At 37.0% G+C, this 19,411-nt stretch overlaps 1 protein-coding gene across 1 annotated transcript; it reads left to right on the plus strand.

The window, feature by feature from the left end:
- The first annotated feature begins 1,862 nt into the window (after nucleotides 1–1,862).
- Nucleotides 1,863–19,277, plus strand: Btg3 (BTG anti-proliferation factor 3). Its single transcript, XM_027929145.3, has 5 exons — nucleotides 1,863–2,050; nucleotides 5,315–5,493; nucleotides 9,545–9,682; nucleotides 14,089–14,296; nucleotides 18,591–19,277. Exons 2-5 carry the CDS (start codon nucleotides 5,321–5,323, stop codon nucleotides 18,828–18,830), a joined length of 759 nt encoding a protein of 252 aa, XP_027784946.2. The 5' UTR covers nucleotides 1,863–2,050; nucleotides 5,315–5,320; the 3' UTR covers nucleotides 18,831–19,277.
- Nucleotides 19,278–19,411: the final 134 nt, after the last annotated feature.

The raw sequence follows: 19,411 nt of genomic DNA on the forward strand, positions 1-19,411 counted from the left end.
GCAGAGAAACTGAGCATCTCTCTTGTGTATCTTCTTATAACGGCACTAATTCTATTCATGAGGCTCTACTTTCCTGATCTAATCATTTCCCAAAGACCCCCATCTATATTGAGGATTTTAGTTTTCATGAATTTAGAAGGGACACAAATATTACACCATAGCAGCTCCTCCCTTTCATTCCCTAAAGTAGAGAGTTTGTCTTGCTAGATTTTTATGCTTTTGGCTGAGGAGAAAGATCTGAAGCACACAGATAGGATCAAAGAAGAATTGGGGAAATTCTAAAAGACAGCTACTATTTGGGAGACAAGTGGATGAGAGTGAAAAGAAAGTGTTTGTTATATAATGTTTAGTATGTACCATTATCTGTTTCACAGTGTTCAGCTATGAAAATGTTTTAGAAGTTATTTTGAAGTGAAGCCCAGTAGCACACACCTGTGATCCCAGCTATTAGAGAGGCGGAGACCAATCTGGGCAGTTTAAAACCCTAGGTTCAATTCCCAGTACCAGTCAGAGAAAAAAAAAAAATCTGTATCAGTAAAATAACCTCAATCTGATGAACATGAATTTAAAATGAAAACACCCTCACATCTTCTAGAATAGTCCAAGACATAATTTTAATTGAGAAGTAGGTAACCCTAGCTCTAGAACACTATAAATTTTTTTAAACGAATGAAGTTATTGTACTGATTTGGGGGGTTGTGTATTTATTATTGTTTAAAAAAAAGCTTGAATTGCTAATAAACTATAATCACCAACATCAGCAATAAAAATTTTTAAATATTCATAAAACTGGACTAAACACATGCTCCCAAGCCTAGTGGGCAGTAAAAAACCTGGTCAATATATAAATTTAACAATCAGTTCTTGAGTAACATACATTTATAGCCCTCTTTCAATTTTTTTAAAAGTACTTTTCTGACCCTATTGATATAAAGTGCTTTCACAAAACTAATACCTCGGTGTGATGCCAATTCAATATGAAAAGATGGGGAGATATTCTATCCTTTCTTCACAAAGTTAATGCTCCTTTTTTCCATATTTCCTTTTGTTCAAAAATTAAGCTTTGTTATGTGGCAAGTCCTTGAGTAGAAATGTTTCAGAAATAGAAAGCCTGGACTCAAGGCTTCATTCAGCCAACATCCTTGGAACCTCTATTTTGGACAAAACGCTGATCAGGGCAAGATAGGGACACAATTGTCAACAGGAGGCAGTCCCTGAGCCGAGAGACAGGGCTCTGCCATGGAAGAGTCGGAATAGGAGTTCTAACTACCTCAAATATAGCAGAGGAGCTGCACAGTTAATGCTCCTGAAATTACTTCAGCAAGAAAGATGGGGACCAGTCCATAAACGTGAAGTTGCCATTCCTGTGTTCGGAAAAGCCCTGGGTCCTGAGAACAGAATCTAAAACTGTCACGGGAGAACGCAGAGTAGAAACGAGTAACCAGAGCGGGAAGCAGCATCCCGAGAACCAAGGGATGTGACCCGCACGACCCCCGAAGGCACCTCGGCAGGTATGGAGGCCAGACCGGGGTCCGTTCGGTCCTCGGCGCGGTCTCTGTACACATGTTCAGAAGGGAAGTCCGCGGCGCGGTGAGAATCGCCACCCACACCCAGGTTCTGTGCCCAGCTCCAGGCAGGGTCACAGACCCGCCAAGACCAGCGCGGCACGGTCCAGGACTCGGGGGGCGGGCCCTTACTGAAGCCCCGCCCCTTGCTCCTCCCCCTAGGCGCGCGAGTTGGTCCCGCGCGGCGCCAACCCTTTCCCGGGTCATCGCCCCTCCCCTCTTCCGGGCCTCTAGACCCCCGCGCGCCGCCTCGGGACCGCGCTCGCTCGTGCGCGCGCTCGCCCGCCTGCCCGCCCGCTCGCTAGCCAGCCGGTCCCCTCAGCGCGCGCTCGGCGGCCCGACGACGCGGGAGCCGCACGCGCCGGACGAGGCTCGCAGCGCTCCCTGTCGCCCAGCGCTGGCCGCTGAGCCGGCGCCCTCGGTTTCCGGCCCGGACACGGTCACGGCCGCTAAATCTGCAGCCCCAGAGAAGCGGCGCCGCGGCGGTGAGGAGACCCAAACTGGGGGAGGCGGTGATGGCGGGGCTGAGGGCAACGGGAGAGGGTGGTCCGAGCGCTCCTGCGGCCACGTCGAAGGCTCGCTGGCGGGCGGGGAACGGGGGGAAGGGGAAGGGTGCGGGTTCGAACCCGGGTGCACGGTCTCCGGCTCGGCTCTGGGAAGGGCTGGGGTCCGCGGGGAAGGCTCGCGGGGGTTTCCGCGGGACCCCGGCGGGCCCCAGAGCGAGGAGACGCCGCCTCGAGGCTCGTGCCACGTTTCCACCGCGCGTTACCTTCCGCCTTAGGGTGGGCGACTGCCCTGCGCCTTCCCACCCTCTGCCAGCCTCTTTCGCGTCGGTGGCGTTTCCGCGGCCCGGGGCCCGGCTTGCTGTCGGAGGGTCGCTCCTCAAGGAAGCCGGGTCTTCGAACCCAGGGCCCCGGGTGCTGGCCGCCAACCGGAGACAGCCCGCCCTAGCGAGGATGCTGTGGGGAGGCCAGGAATTGGGGCCCGGGGGCCGTCCCCCTGAACTTGGGGGGAAAACCAGGATTGCAGAAGTCCGACCGGCTTGCAGGTCGTCCTCAAGAGCGGGTGGAGATGTTTGGTGGCTCTCGGCCCAGCCCTCTTAAGTACCCAGCGGGAGTGCTTAGCAGCTGGTTCTGATGGCTTCAGAAAGTCCAACTCTTGTCCCTTGAAGTTTTCCCCCCGCCTCATGGTCGGGATCCCGCCTAGTGACGCCGCCGAGGCCGGTCACGGACTCCGCACCCCCGAGGCCAGCCTTCCGCTCCCTCAACCTTGGGGACGTCTATCTAGAGAAATTTGTTTCTGGAAACGGATGCGATTAGCTCTTCGTTACAAGGGAGGGGAAACTACAAACTTATGAACTCCTCGAAGGCCGGGCTTGGTTTTCCTTTGGTTTTATCCACGCAGCCAGGAGCTGAGGAGACTGGAACAAAAGTAGAACTTGAGGAGCAGCCGCGGCGGTGACGACGTCCCAGGATGACGTCACCGTCCGATATTTAAAATGGGAGCTCTTTGCTCTGACTGTGGTTGGAAGGGTTGTAGCCACTTACTAGAAATGTCTATGGTCTTACTGGCCCTTCTTGCTTCTGTTTGTTCTCTCTCTGACTTTATAACTCTCCCGCTTTTACTCTTTGGGAATCCTAGAATACTGCTGGGGGTGGGTTAGCTTTTTAGCTATTCCAGTCACCATTGCTTCAAACAGAAAAATAAATAAAGTCCATATGACTCATCTTGTGTTACAACCAAAAGCAGCCGCTAAGTGGTTCTTTCCTTTCCTTCTTCCTTTTTATTTTTTATATGAAACTAAGCAAACAAGAGTAATCACCAAATTCTGATATGTATCACATAGTTGGCAAGTTTAATGAATGAGGACAATGATTTAAGGAATTCAGTCCATTTCTTTAGTGTGGTTCCTTGTTTTCTTTGGTGGGATAGAAGTTACTATAGTTCCTTCAGCAAGTTTCTTCCCAAACGGTGTATTAAATTGCAGTAGGTTTCTTTTCCATCATAAAGTGGCAGAGTATAAATGTAGCTTTTTAAAGTGGAAATGGCTTACATTTTTCAGGAGGGAGTTGGATAGCAGTTGCAGTCCACTGAAGTAGTTATGTAAGTAGCTGTGCCCAGGTCCTGGTACCTAGCAATTGAAGCTGAATTGACATTCTAGGGCCCTAGGGAAAAAATTCAGGTGTGTTCCAGGATCAGAAAGCACATAACTGCCACCACACTTCTCAAACTATATAGAATTTACTTCACAGTAAGTTCCCATGTTTGAATTTATACATAGAGCAAAAGAATCCCATTATGAAGAGAGACTTAAAAGAGCAGGTTGAGAAAAGGAAGAAAGCTAACAGAATCAGCTTTGTTTTTTAAATGTGTAGGAACAAACTCTTTGCTAAGTTAGTTGGGTTTTATACTAAACATAGCAGAGTCTCCCAAAAAGGTGGTGTTGCTTAGTAAATGCAGCATCCAAATAACTCTAAGATACTTACAGCAGCCAAAGGAATGAGCTCATCCAGTAAACAGAATATATATTAAACAATCCCAAGACAAGATTTTTGTCTTTATGGATTAATCAGTGATAAATCACATCTGCCATTTTAAAAGAGTCTTTTCTTCAAAATGCAGCTACATCTCTAATTATTTCTTTTAGCTCTTCTATGAGCAACCCTGAATTTCTACTCTTTTAAATACGTTTTGTTGGAGCCACTATTTTTTGTCTTATATTTTAAAGAACTTTATTCCTGAAAGAGTACTTACAGAAAGTCAATGCTGAAATTTTTATGTATAACAGTTTTATTGAGATATAATTTACATACCATACAACTTACCCACTTAAAATACATAGTTCAGGGGTTTTTGTATATTCACAGTTGTATAACCATTATCATACCCAGTTTTGGAATATTCTTATCACCCTAAGTAACTTTAAACTTATTAGCATCACTCCTGTTCCCCTTCTGTCCTGCCCCTAGACCACTGTCTATAGATTTGCCTATTTTGGACATTTCATATGAGTGGAATCATATGATATGTGATCTTCTGTGACTGGCTTATTTCTCTTAGAATAATGTTTTCAAGGTTCATCCATGTTATAGAATGTATTGGCACTTAATTCCTTTTTACTGCTAAATAATATTCTTCTGCATGTATATACATAATTTATACATTCATTAGTTGGTGAACACTTGGGTTGTTTCTACTTTTTGGCTTTTATGAATAATGCTTCTGTAGATATTTTGTACAAGTTTTTGTATACACATGTGTTTTCATTTCTCCTGGGCATATAGCTAAGAAGTGGAATTACTGGATAATATGATAACTATTTATAACAGTTTTAGGAACTATAAACTTCTAAAATATCTCTTCAATACTTAATTTTAAAATGGACTTTCTTGCATGTTTTAAAGCTGAAATAATTACTGACATGTTTAGTGAAATCTGTATAATAATATCATTTTTTATTGTGGTTCTCTTTAATATCTGATATCATTTCAGTCAACCGGAACAATTTGGTGTGCTCTTTTTACTTCTTCGCAAAGCTAAGTGATACAGTTCTGAAATAGTATTTTATAATAAGCTCTCTATTGTATAAACATAAATCAGTGATTGTTCCCTACTTCAGATATGAGCCAATGAAATACAGCATTAAATTGGAAGGAGGAAGAAAAGCTGAAGGAGGATTTTTTGCAGAGCTTTATCTTCCAGTTTTTATATTTTGTTTTATTTGAAAAAAATCTATTTTATCTTTGCAGGGAAAAATGAAGAATGAAATTGCTGCCGTTGTCTTCTTTTTCACAAAGCTAGTTCGAAAACATGATAAGTTGAAAAAAGAGGCAGTTGAGAGATTTGCTGAGAAATTGACTCTAATACTTCAAGAAAAATATAAAAATCACTGGTATCCAGAAAAACCATCAAAAGGACAGGCTTACAGGTAAATGATTACATTGGACAGTTGGATTGAACTAGAGGCAAATCAACTCCTGAAAAGGTGCAAGGCCAGAGGATTGAAGGATGTGCCAAACATCCCTATAAGGATTTTATCTGCAAAATATAGACAATTTCCGAGGTGTCAGTTTAAAATTTAAGTATTTGTTGATGGACTCCTACTGCCTAGACTTGGGCGGCCAATGCTGTAGGCTCTTAGGATTTAGTCTCTTGTGCTTATAGAATGGTTCATGACTGAGTACATTTCTCTATGTATCATAGGTACTTGGGGTTTTTCACAGTTCTAGAGGACTCCTAATCATTCATAATTAAGCATGGTAAGAGTTGAGTCTTCTTATATCCAAAAGTAAATTATATGCTATACAGTTTGGGGGGATTAAACCCAGGGACATTTTGCCACAGAACTACATCCTGGCCCTTTTTATTTTTTTATATTGAGACACAGGATCTCATTAAGTTGCCCAGGCTGACCTTGAACTTACCATCTTCCTGCCTCAGCCTCCCAAGTAGTTTGGGCATACACCACCATGCTTGGCTGCTATGCATAGTTCTTTTTGGTAGAAGCCAGGGTAACAATATTGTAGATGAAATAACTCACCTATGATCCATGGCTAATAATCCTTGAGTTCTAGGATTTAAACTCAAGTCTAACTCACCAGATTCTCATGAGCTTTCTGCCTACCACTTGGCACTGAGAAGGAAGAAAATTCTTCTTTGAGCTATCTTTTATACTCTGGTTGATAAGTTACATTTGAAGTTTGAATTAAAGAAGAGCAGGCGTCTACAGAATGTGTCCTGGCATGTTCACTACCTAATATTTATGTGACCGCTTAGAACTGGGTCTGAGAATCTCTTCCTAAACTTAGCTGTCAAACCTTTCCCCATTTGTACATGTGGCCATATAAAATAAAAGTGGAACAGTTGTGACTACTGTAACACAACAAATTCTTTTATTTGAGCCTATTGCTATCCCTAAAGTTTATTCTGCAAATCAGTCTTCTGTGTTTTTATGTAAAAAGTTCTTTTCTTACTGAGCTTTTGCAAGTATAGGACTAGTCAGGGAATCTAGGAGGGGGTGAAAATATAATTCCTTTATTTCTCATTTGCTGAAAGACAAGAGCTAGTGTCCTATTGACAAGGGAATAAAGATTAGAATATTTCCTCTTTCACATATATCCAAAGAGGTTTCTTAGTAAATTAAAAAATGTAGTGGATTGTTGGATTGAAGTAGAAATGTGGATGTTAACATAGGCTTGGTCATTTTGGGGGGTTCCTTTTTTTCTGCACATGTACTTTTCTTTCTTCTTCCCCTATACTCCCTATGATGGAAATTGAATCCAGGGTACTTAACCTTTGACCTGCATCCTTAACCCCTTTTATTTTTAGACAGTGTCTTGCTAAATTGCTGAGACTGGCCTGGATCCTGTGATCCTCCTGCCTCAGCATCCCCCAGTAGCTGGAATTGCAGGCATGCATCACCACATCTGACTTTTTCACATCTACATTTCTGATAGAACAGCTTTTGAGTTTTTATACCAACCTAATTGATGAAGGCTTTTGGAAGTGCCAAGACACTGTATTATTACAGCAAAAACAACAACAACAACAAAAAGTGACACTGTCAAGTAAAGGTCAAACATTGTATGATTTCATTTCCACTAATTCTGAAAACTAGAGAAAAAAAATTAATTGAACAGGATTAAATTGGCAAATGATCAGAAGTATCATTGGCTCATTTTAAAACTCAGTGAAGTCTTTGAGATAGAATATCATTTGACTTCATGGTGATTTGTTAATGTTATAGATATGAAAATATAGCATTAACCAGAGTTATTAAAATCTCTTCAATTTATAGAGTAGGTTGAAGCATTCTTTTTCTTCCAAATGTTTATACATTAAATATGTTTTCTCTGTAATATATACTAATAAGATACTTACCAAGGGCAATTTGACATTAAGAACTGTAAAAATGTTCATGCCTTTTAAGCATTAAGTCTAAGAATCTATTCTGGAAGCATAATTAGAAATGCAGACAAATATGTATGAATATGGATGTTTCTTACACTTTGTAATTGGAAAAAACTAAACTGACAACATTGAGTGGTAGACTATTTTTATGCAACTTTTAAAATCTTGTTTTTCAAGAGTAGTTAAAGGAGAAGTAGTCACAGTGTGTAAACAAGTATCATAAAAATATATAAGGTACTTTCCAGGTGTAGTGGCATGTGCCTGTAAATCAGGCTTCTCAGGAGGCTAAGGAAAGAGGATTCTTAGTTCAAGGGCAGCCTGGACAACTTAGGAAGACTGTGTCTCAAGGGCAGGGGATATAGCTCAGTGGTAGAACACCTGCATGTGTGAGATACTGGGTTTAATATCCAGTAACAACTACACTCACACACACTTGTGTACATTTGTTGAAGAAAAATCCTGCTTAAGCATCTATATTTATGATTTTTAGGCTTAGAGCCTGTATCACCTTCATTATGGGTAACATCTATTTCCTTATCCTTAACTGCCTTTTTTTTTTTTTTTTTTAAAGAGAGAGAGAGAGAGAGAATACCACATTTATTTTTTAGTTTTCGGTGGACACAGCATCCCCGCTTGTATGTGGTGCTGAGGATCGAACCCGGGCCGCACGCATGCCAGGCGAACACGCTAACGCTTGAGCCACATCCCCAGCCCTCCTTAACTGCTTTTGAATTAACCTTACACAACATTAGAATCTGTCTATAAAGGATTAAGCACCTTCTTACATTCTATTGTTAATGATATTAAGATAAGTACAGACAATCAGAATAGATACCCATATAATTGTATTTTTTGTTATTGTTTTGCAGCACTGGAGCTTGAAACTAGGGCCTTACACATGCTAGGCAAGCATTCTAACGCTGAGTTACGTCCCCAATGCTGGGTATTGTCAGATAACATGAATTTTGGTGTCTGGTTCCTGGATTTGAAATCTAGATCTATTGCTACTAGTTGTATGATGTTGGAAAGTTACTAAAACTCTCTGCCTCCTGTTTCCATATAAGGTTGAAAATAATATTTAACTCATGCGATAATTGTGAGAATTAAGAATTAATATAATCAGTGCATTTAAGAAATTGCCCATTGAATAGTAAACATTCAGACAGTTATTATTAGCTATTACTAATGAGAACTTTTTCATTTTTTGTATCTTGTGACACAATTACTAATTGTTTTTGTGCCATCATATTTATAGTTTAAGGTTTGAGGGAGAGGGTAAATGATTTATCACCCAGTAAATATGGGCTAACACTCAAGTTCTCTTGATTGTAGATGTATTTATTGTTTCTTAGATAAATAAATATTGTTTCTTAGATAAAACCATAACAGGCTTTAGTTGTCACTTATTTTCTTTTTAAAAGAGAAGTTATATGAAATAAACCAATAACATTTTAGTATCATTTTAATCATAAGTATGTAATATGAATGATTCTATGTCCTTGATTAATTCTATATTTTTAGAACAGCTACAGGTAAGGCAAAAGGTCCTCTCAACATTATTATCTGAGATAAAAAAAACAGGTTCGTGACACATTAAAATGTCACAAGAATTTTCAAATATCATTTGAAACACTGGTTGTGGTATTTTGTTAGTTATAGATTTTGTTGTCTTGGTGCTGCCTCCTAGCTTATGAAAATTTTGTTATCTAGGAACTTGACACACAAAAATTTTGCCTTCAGAGTTCTCAGTAATTCCATGCAGCTTTCATACTCCATGCACATGAACTGTACGTGTGCAGTCAAATAGTCTCTGGGTAAACTGAGGTAGAGCCAGTTCTAGTGATTACTCTGGGCTCATATAGGTGCCTTTTCAGCAGTCTGGGGAGTCTAAATGTACCTCATAGTTTGTAGTTCACATATATTATCTATTTAGGGTAAAATATGCTCCTTTGTTCTCCATCAGGGATTTTGTTGTTATTATTATGTACTTTGGCAAATGCTGATTGGTATGATTATGATTAAGATTTAGCTAAACCCTAAACCATTAATATAACTTCACTTTATTGTAGATGCATTCGTGTCAATAAGTTTCAGAGAGTTGATCCTGATGTTCTAAAAGCCTGTGAGAACAGCTGCATCTTATACAGTGACCTGGGTTTGCCAAAGGAGCTCACTCTCTGGGTGGATCCATGTGAGGTGTGCTGTCGGTGAGTTCTAAACTTTGACAACTAAACTGATTTTACCAAATTCTCTCATGAGTGGCCTGCCTACATAGATTTATGATTATAAACTGGTGGTTTGGTCTTCTCAAATATTTATTTTATGAAATACTTTGCATGTGGTAATGGGGATTGAACCCAGGGGTGTTCTACCTGTGTGACATCCCTAGATATTATTTTCTTTTTCTTTCTTTTTCAGTTTTATTTTAGACAGGATCTTGCTAAGGTGCCCTGGCTGTCTTTCATGGCGGTATACTTTCCCTTCAATTTAGGAAAGAAGCTAATTCCACATAATACTGGATAATAACTTTTGGTTGGTCTCTGTTTTTATTTCCCTTCCCTATTTTGGTTTGCAGGTAACTGAGGGATATTTTCAAGGTTTTGTTTTCATAATGGAACTTAACTTATCTCACAGAATTGTAAGAGATGAGTGCTAGGTATGAAATCTGTTTGAACTCTATTCAAAAAAAATTATGGACTAGATGCTTTTAGTTGTGGGATTTTAAAAAATAAAAGCAACATTCACCTTTTAGGTAGTTCATAGTGTAATAAGGAAGAAGAAAGGGTAAGCCCTGACACCATAGTCTGATCTGTGCTGTGTTGGATCTACGTAGCCAAGTACAGTAGCACATGCTACATCACTACTACTCTGGAGGCTGAGGAAGAAGAATCACAAGTTTGAGGGTAGCCTGGACAACTTAATGAGACCCTGTCTTAAAATAAAAGGGGTAGACTACAAGTCCCTGGGTTTAATCTCCAGTACTATAAAACAAATAAACAAAAAAAGTAGAAATTATACATAAGTGCAGTGATAGGTGACACCAAGGAGAAATGTAGAGGCTGTGCTGGGGGCGGGGGGTCAGAAAAGATGAAACTCAAGCTGACAGGGAAATGATGATTTGAGGTTGACTAGATGACAGAGCAGAAATGCTATTCCTCTGGGAGGAACCAGAGGCATGGAATCCCCACAAGAATTTTCCTATGACCAAACCTGAAGGGTTTTTCTCTTTGGTTTTGAGGTACAATTCTATTGGCCTCTGTATTAATTGTAGTAGAGCTTCCTTTGGTTATAAACCTAATTATGCTTCTTGGCTTCAGCAGTGAGCGGGGGAGTAAAGATACGTAGTGCTAAAAATACATGGTTATTCTTCCACTAAATTTTATCAGGAACACCTGGAAATTACTACTTGATTGGCCAGCAGTTGATATAAACTTATTGCTTTGGGAAACCTCATGGAGGAAGTAGAGATTTATAGAGATTTAGATTCTCCAGCACTTCTTTTCAGGTAGAAAAAAGGAAGGGTAAGCCATCACAAGTTTAGGTCTGAGAATGTTAAGATTCTGGGACAAATTAAGGATAGATCATCTTAGGCTGGTGTATGACTTTGGAGACTATGGTCACTGGACTCCTGCAGAAGACTTCAGTTTACAAGAAAAACTGTCATATTGAATTGCTTACTTTCTTGTTTACCATAGTTAACTCTTATTTAACACATAGTTCTAAGTTAGTTGTATAGTTTCTCTGCCCATTAAAAAATATTAATAGCATTTGAAAGAAAATTATTCATGGTAGTCCAAAAACTATAAAAAAAATGTTATCTAGTCTTGACAGAGATAAGAGTTAAAAAACTAAAAAGTTGAGCACAAATATATTATCACATAGTTAAATAGTATGATTCTAAATCATTAGGGAAAATTTTTATATCTAAGGATGTTTAAGAAGTTGGGTAATTGTATGAATATTTTGGACATATTTACTTTGAATGCTTAAAATAAGTCTTGGAACCTGAGGATAAAAGCTTTAGTTATATGGACATTTTACTTCAGTGGATATTTGCCTTATTGACAATACCAGATGATGAAAAACACTACGTATTCATCTTGTTATTTTAAAAAGTCTTCATATTCATTAATCTTCTAATAATTTATACATAATTAAAATTTGCCCCAAAATGGTTATGATGTTTTTTCTTCCCACTGCTAATAGAATTCACCTCCAGTATGTAATATACTTAATCAGAGATACCAGAACACTAAATGCTTTTTTGGGGGTGGGGTACCGAAGATTGAACTCAGGGGCACTTGACCACTGAGCTACATCCCCAGATCTATTTTGTATTTTATTTAGAGACAGGTTCTCACTGAATTCTTTAGTGCCTCACTTTTGCTGAGGCTGGCTTTGAACTCGCCATTCTCTTGCTTCAGCCTCTGGGAGATGCTGGGATTACAGGCATGTGCTAACTAACTCATTGGTATACTAGAAACTGAGATTATAAAAAAGAATTGGTGCACTCAGAACATTCTTCATAGTCCTCAGTTATTCTGTCAGGATGAAAAGGTGAATGAGTACAAAGAATACTATATGGTTAGAAAGGTTATCATTTATTGAAATATTTGAGGAGACAGCATAGATAACAGATTTTTTTAGGATGAGAAAAATCTGAGAATAGCTGGCAGCTTTATTACCTATTCAAAATATTGTATAACTTTTTACACGATATGTGCAGTCTCTTTTTTTCTGATAAAGAACGTTAGATAACTATTGATTTGTTTCATATTGACTAAATTAACCTGTTTTAGCAGTGCATCATTGGAAACTAGAAAGTTTAGAGGTTGTCCAGTACTAATTCTCCTAAGGAATTAACTGGACATTCTAATGTTACAGTAATACAGCCAGCAGCTATCCTTATTGTGAATGAGGCCCTCATACCAAAATACTACAGAGGGAAAGATACAGAACCTAATTTGGTGTCAAAGAAATCTGAATTTATAAAGCTGATTCTTCAGTTGTTATGGCTACCTTTTTCCTACAAAGGATTTTTCACAGATTTCTTGCTTTTCTCTTTCACTTGAAATTTGAGTTCATTAATGGACAAAACAAGATATACTTAACCATTGTTAATATTACTGTTATTAACATGAATTAAGCTTTGATTATGTCAAAATTGAGCCTTTAAAACATGGAGAAGACATAGTGGTGAGTTTCTGTTGTTAAACACTCATGTTAAATAAACTTGGAAATAATATATAATACATGTATTCTGTTTTGTAAGGAACTTACCCAATTGCTTAGGCTTTTTATAAGAAGAACTTCTAGTCGAAGATATCTGAGTTTATCCAGCCAACTCCAGCTTCCTCATTCAGCATATAGGAAAGTTAGGCCTGAAGAAATTAAGTAACTTGTCTCTGAGGGTCATGGAGCTAGTTGGTGGCAGAGCCAGAACAAAAAACTAGTCCAGTGTTCTTTGTACCAACCTATAACCACTCCATTTGTGAGATAAGCAAGAAAAGAAAAAGAAGAGGAAAGAAGTGTTGTACATTACATTTAGGTAGCACTGATATCTTTATTCAACCTATAGAAATGGAACATAGCACGCTTATTTAAAGGAATAGCCATGATTAAAAAATAATTTGAAACAAGCGTTATCTTGTAATTAAATAACAGCAGTAAAACCTTATTTTTCTATTAAAGTCTATCAAGTTTGACATTTCCACTTTTTTCAAGCCTTGAATCACTTTGTGTTTCTAACTTCAAAGTATGTATTAATGTGAACTATTCAAAAAATAATTTTTTTGTCTAACACTGATTAGAAATTGTTTCACAGTATTTACATTGTATAGTCTATTTGAATAGATTCGTGGGTTTTTCCTTTGTCCTTTTTGAGTAAAATTTATGCATTTTTCTCTCATTGCAGAATTTTTCTTTTTAAAAGTAATCAACACCCAACACTTCATATTTTGATAATTAGTTTTCCTATAGCAGGCTTTCAAAAATGTTTGGAAGGATAAAAAGGCATATGTAATTTATTTGTTGTTGTTTTTTTTAAATTAAGAACTGAGTAGTTCTTGAAATATATGAGTAAGCAGTATAATTCAAGCAAAACCCCTTTATTTTCCCAAAGAAGAATTTTTTTCTTCAATATCGATAATTGTCTGAAATCTAATTTTTGTCAGTGTGAACATAGAAACATAGGCCCCTTTTAAGTATAACCATGGTAAAAATAAATGTTTAGTTGATTTGTGACTTAAATTACTAGGATATATTTTACAGTGGTCATTCAGAAGTAAATCGGAAAATTTTACTTTACAAGCAATTTCATTGATGTATACAAAAATGTAGTCAAAACAATGAATCTTTTTGTGATGTTTTAAACATTGTTAAATCAGTAGAGAAAGAAAGAAAATGGAATCACTCCAGAAGTAGAAAATTATGGTATTCTTGCTGGCATGTAGCTGGGTTAGGTTATTAAATATGTCACATTCAGTTCTGGGATGGTTCCTTTCTTTGTTTCCTTGGAATAATTGCATATCCAGATCAATATGATTGTTTTTATGGACGTTTTCTTGCTTTGTTGATGTGATTTAAAGTTTGTTAATTTTTTATATACTATTAGGTATGGAGAGAAAAACAATGCATTCATTGTTGCAAGCTTTGAAAATGAGGATGAGAACAAGGATGAGATCTCCAAGAAAGTTACCAGGGCCCTTGATAAAGTTACATCTGATTATCACTCAGGATCCTCCTCTTCAGATGAAGACACAAGTAAGGAAGTAGAAGTGAAACCCAATTCTGTGACTGCAGCCCCGAGCCCTGTGTACCAGGTAATAGTCTCATATTGAAGACATTAGTAGGAATTGCTTGTGTTCTGCAGGTACTCCTGCCTGTGTTGCCCATGGTTTCTGACTTTATATTCTGTCTTTATATTCAGTTATTTGCCTTTCCCATATACAGGGAACCTGGTTCTCTAGGTTCTCTAGATGTAAATTGGCATTCTGCATCACTTTTTCCAAAGTCTACTTGACTACTCAATGACTAGGGTAAATATATTTTAGAATATGTGCCCTCCCCCCCCCAAAAAAATAGAAAAGTTTAAATATACCTGATATTTTATTCAAAAATTGCCACTCATTTTTTGTACTCTTGAACATTTCCAATTTTATCTTTGGGTTTATCTTTATTATTGTTCTTCCTATTTCCATTATTAAAGAGAAATTTCACTAAATTATATTTTGGTTAATTTTTTACTTAAGCCAAAACAAAGTTTCCCTCATGGCTTTAATAGTTAAAGAATCATATGATACATGATTCATTTAGAGACTCTTTCACTTACTTATATCTATATTAAAGAATATTTTTGTACTTTAAAAAAAGTTTGGCCAACAGTATTCTTCAATAGAAGAAAGTTTTTAAAAGTAGAAAAATATGGAGATCTTTTGAATTGAGCTTTATTTTGTACATGTACTTATATCTAATTTTAAGTATATTTTAATGTGCCTGTTTTTATTAATTTGCCTCAGACATCATTTATTATACCATGTTATGAATTAGAGTTGGACTAAAATGAAAATTTAGATCTAATGAGTAAGAATAAGAATAAGGGTATGGGAGTTTTGAGTATGAGAAACAAAACTTCTAAATTTAGCATATAGTTATATAATGAACAATTTTTCAGTGAAAGTTATTTTTGATTTCTTTCTTTTTGGAGGGAGATGTTGCTGAATTATCCTTCCTAGGTTTGAGAGGAAGATTAGTTGTGAAGGTTATCATACTTAGTGATATGTGTATATGTCAACAGGGACACACCTGCTTTATAAAACTTCAGTATAAAAGAGTAAAATAATCAGGTGTCCACCCTCCCTCTTCAGGGGCCAGTCCTGTACCTTTCCATAGAGACATTCATCACCAGGGTTTTTTGTTGTTTTGTTTTGGTATACTTCCATAGACATTTCCTATATAGATAAGTAAATATATCTGCATTTCAGGATCATTTTTAAACCTTTGCCTTAAATATTTTGGACATTATTTTTCTCTGTATCATGCATTATGTACTGTAAATTACCTTTATTAAATTTCCTGTAATGCATTCAGATGTGTAGCAATTTTATTACTCAAGCAAGAATTTAAGTCTCAAAGTGAATTGATTGCTGGTTATTCTTTATAAGTAAATAGATTCTTAATTTTTAGGATTTCTTTTAAAATTAAAATGCATTTAGTTTCCTCCATCATGAAAGAACAATAGGACAATAGAAAGGCATGGAAGTCAAGCTTTTACATGCTTCTTCAGAAAAACATTTCTCCTTGGACAAAACATGTCCTAGCAGAGAAACATTCCAATTACAAGCCTTTGTGTAGAAAGCCAGGGCAAGTAGGCCACCGTAATCATTTCTTTCTGTTCCCTTCTTCATCCTGAATCTGGGATTGCCAAAAGCTTTAAAGGGGTTTATCAAATAAGGACAAAAAAAATGCCTAGCTTGTGGTCTTTGTACTGGAATGTTTTTGAAAGGTATTCCTTGAGTCAGCTCCCCACAGATCAAGAAGTGAAGATTATGTCAGTTCTGCCCAAATTGATCCTAGAGACTTGGCTTTTAGTATTTGTCAATATTAATCAAAATCCTTAAAACTTTTTTCTAGAAAGTGACAAATGATTCAAAATTTTAAAACAGAATCAAATTGGGAAACTCTCACTACTAATACAAAGCTATTACCACATTCATTGAGACTCTGTGATAATGGTTTAAAGAAACACATCCTTATCAATGGAACAGAATAGAAAGTTAAGAATAAACCCATATATGTACAATTGGTCTCCCCTATAGCATAAATATAAAAGTAATAAAGCAATTCATTTGAGAAAAGTCTTCAGGGACTGGTACTGAAACAATTGTGTTAAAAAAATTGATATGCTGCCCAGGCCATACACACCAAAAATTACAGATGGAACATAAACTTAAACATAAAAGCTAAATCTTTGATGCTTTTAGAAGAAAACATAAGGAAGTGCCTTCATTATCTTGATAGAGGCAAATATTTCTTCAGGAATCACAGAAAACACTAACAAAAAGAAAAAAAATCAGACTTCATAAATTGAAAATCTTGGGACTGAAGCATGGCTCAGAGGCGGAGCACTTGCATAGCACTTGTGATGCACTGAGTTTGATTCTTAGCACCATATAACAAAATAAAGGCATTTTGTCCATCTACAACTATAAAAAACAAAAAATTTTAAAAAATCTTTTCACTCATCAAAAGAAACTACTAAGAACTGGACACAGTGGCACATACCTGTAATTCTAGCAACTGAAGAGATAGGCAGCAAGTTCTAGACCGGCCTCAGCAACCTAGCAAGACCCTGTGTCAAAATGAAAAGAGCTGAGGAATGCCTTTAGGTTCAATCCCCAGTACTGAAAACACAAAAAAGAATTAAGAAAATGAATGGTCAAACCATACACTGAGACAAAATTGTGTGTGTGTGTGTGTGTTTACGTATGTATATATGTATATACATACATATAAGCTCAGTGGTAATGTGACCCTGGTTCAGTATTGCCAAAAGGAAAAAAAATAAGAGGAAGTTGTGGATATACACTGTACCAAAGAAGGTATATAAATGGCCAATAAGCACATAAAAATGTGCTTGACCTTATTTGTCATCAGGAAAATGCAAAGAAAAACCACAATGAAACATTACTTCTTCCAAATTAAAAAGTCTGACACCAAATATTGGCAAAGATGTAAAGCAACTAGAATTCATAAATTGCTGATGGAAGTATAAAATGATGCAACCACTTTTAAAAAATTATCTTTTGAAGGTAAATATACATCTGCCTTATTAAGCCAACAATTCTGCTCCTAAGTATTTTACCAAGAAAAATGAAAACATGTTTATAAAACCAAGTACAAAAAAAAAAAGGAATAGTATGTGTGTTTTAAAATGTATAGATACGTTCATAGGTACATGCATAGAATCTCCCTTAGGTATATTTAAAAAATTGATTAGTGTCAGTTGCTCCTGAGGAGGGTAATTAGGTAGCTTAGTTCTATAAAGAACAGGGACTTCCCACTCTCCACCATTTTGTATCTTTTTTTTTTAATATTTATTTTTTAGTTATAGGTGGACCCGATGTCTTTATTTTGCTTTTTGTGGTACTGAGGATCGAACCCAGTGCCTCACGCATGCTAGGCGAATGCTCTACCTCTGAGCCACAACCCTAGCCCTATCTTTTTTATCGTTATATTCTATCATGAATATAATGCTATACAGAATATAAATATTTTTTAAAATGTATACTTGGTCAGATTAGAGATCAAGAGAAATCTGAAATTCACAAGGTGCAGCTTTTTTTGGGGGGGGGGTGGTATTGGGAATTTAACCCAGGTGAGCTACATCGCCAGTGTTTTCTGTTTTTTATTTGAGAGAGGATCTTGCTAAGTTGTTTAGTTTAGAGCCTTGCTAAAGTTGCTGAGGCTGGCCTGGAACTTAGAATTCTCCTGCCTGTCTCTCAAGTTGCTAAAATTACAGAAATATGCCACTGCTTCTGGTATAGCATGCAGCATTTTGAGCAGAGGTGTTCCAAAACTTCTGATAGAAACATTTTGAATAATGTGAAGTTGATGTCTATCTGACTTATGGGCCAATTTAAGACTTTTGTTCCCAAACACTAAACTGGCTACAACAGAATGATCTGGAGAGTTTTGTCAAAATACTTATCCTCTAATCCTAAGATTTTATTATTGTTCAGTAGATAAAGGCTAAAATATGAATGTTTTGTGTTTAGAAGCTCCCTAAATAACTACTTACTTAGCTAGCTGTGGAAGCTGCAGATCTAAAACATTGTATGTTCATATAAGGTTCGATTTGTTCCATGTTTTGATCTTTTCTGATTGAAGTTGTCTTAAATGTGTTTTATTTATTTCTTCATTTGGGAAAACTGATCACCTATCATGGATGAGGATTTAAACATATTTAGACTTAACCATATACTACTTAGATCTACTTTTGGGGTTATAGATGAGTGATTTTTGTCTTTAATGAGATATATGGAAAATCATGTAGTTTTTTTGTTGAACTCATGACTAATTTTTCCTTTGAATTAACTCAATATTTTCTCTTTACAGATTTCAGAACTGATATTCCCACCTCTCCCAGTGTGGCACCCTTTGCCCAGGAAAAAACCAGGAATGTACCGAGGGAATGGCCATCAGAGTCACTATCCTCCTCCTGTTCCATTTGGTTATCCAAATCAGGGAAGGAAAAATAAACCATATCGCCCAATTCCAGTGACATGGGTACCTCCTCCTGGAATGCATTGTGACCGGAATCACTGGATTAATCCTCATATGTTAGCACCTCATTAGCTCCTTTTGATTCTGTGAGTGTCATGTTGAGAGTAAGATAGAATATATCTTACTACACATTAAAAGTTCAAAGTTCATACTCAGTAGTGAAGTTAGATGGGCCAAAACCATCAAACTTATTTTTATAGAGAAGTTATTGAGAATAATCTTTCTTAAAAAATATATATATGCACTTTAGATATATTGATATAGTTTGAGAAACTTTATTAAAGTTAGTCAAGTGCCTGAGTTTTTAATATTGGACTTGAGTATTTATATATTGTGCATCAACTCTGTTGTATACAGAACACTGTAGGAGTGGACGATTTGTTCTAGCACCTTTAAGCATTTACTTTATGGAGAGTATGTAAGTTATTTATATACAAGGAAATCTATTTTATGTCATTCTTTAGAAAAATTGCGTGAAATCATGTAGTTGCAAATAAAAAGTAGTTTGAGGCATGATAATGTGTGTTTTTGTTCTGTGCCTTAAAAAACAAAGGAAAAAGCAGAAGGAACATTTTACCTCAATGTATTTTAACTAAATATTTAGCAAAAAAAGAGAAACAATAAGAATTTCAAGTTTTCCTTTAAAAAGTCAA

This window comes from Marmota flaviventris, chromosome 8, assembly GCF_047511675.1.
Source record: "Marmota flaviventris isolate mMarFla1 chromosome 8, mMarFla1.hap1, whole genome shotgun sequence".
NCBI lineage: Eukaryota > Metazoa > Chordata > Mammalia > Rodentia > Sciuridae > Marmota > Marmota flaviventris.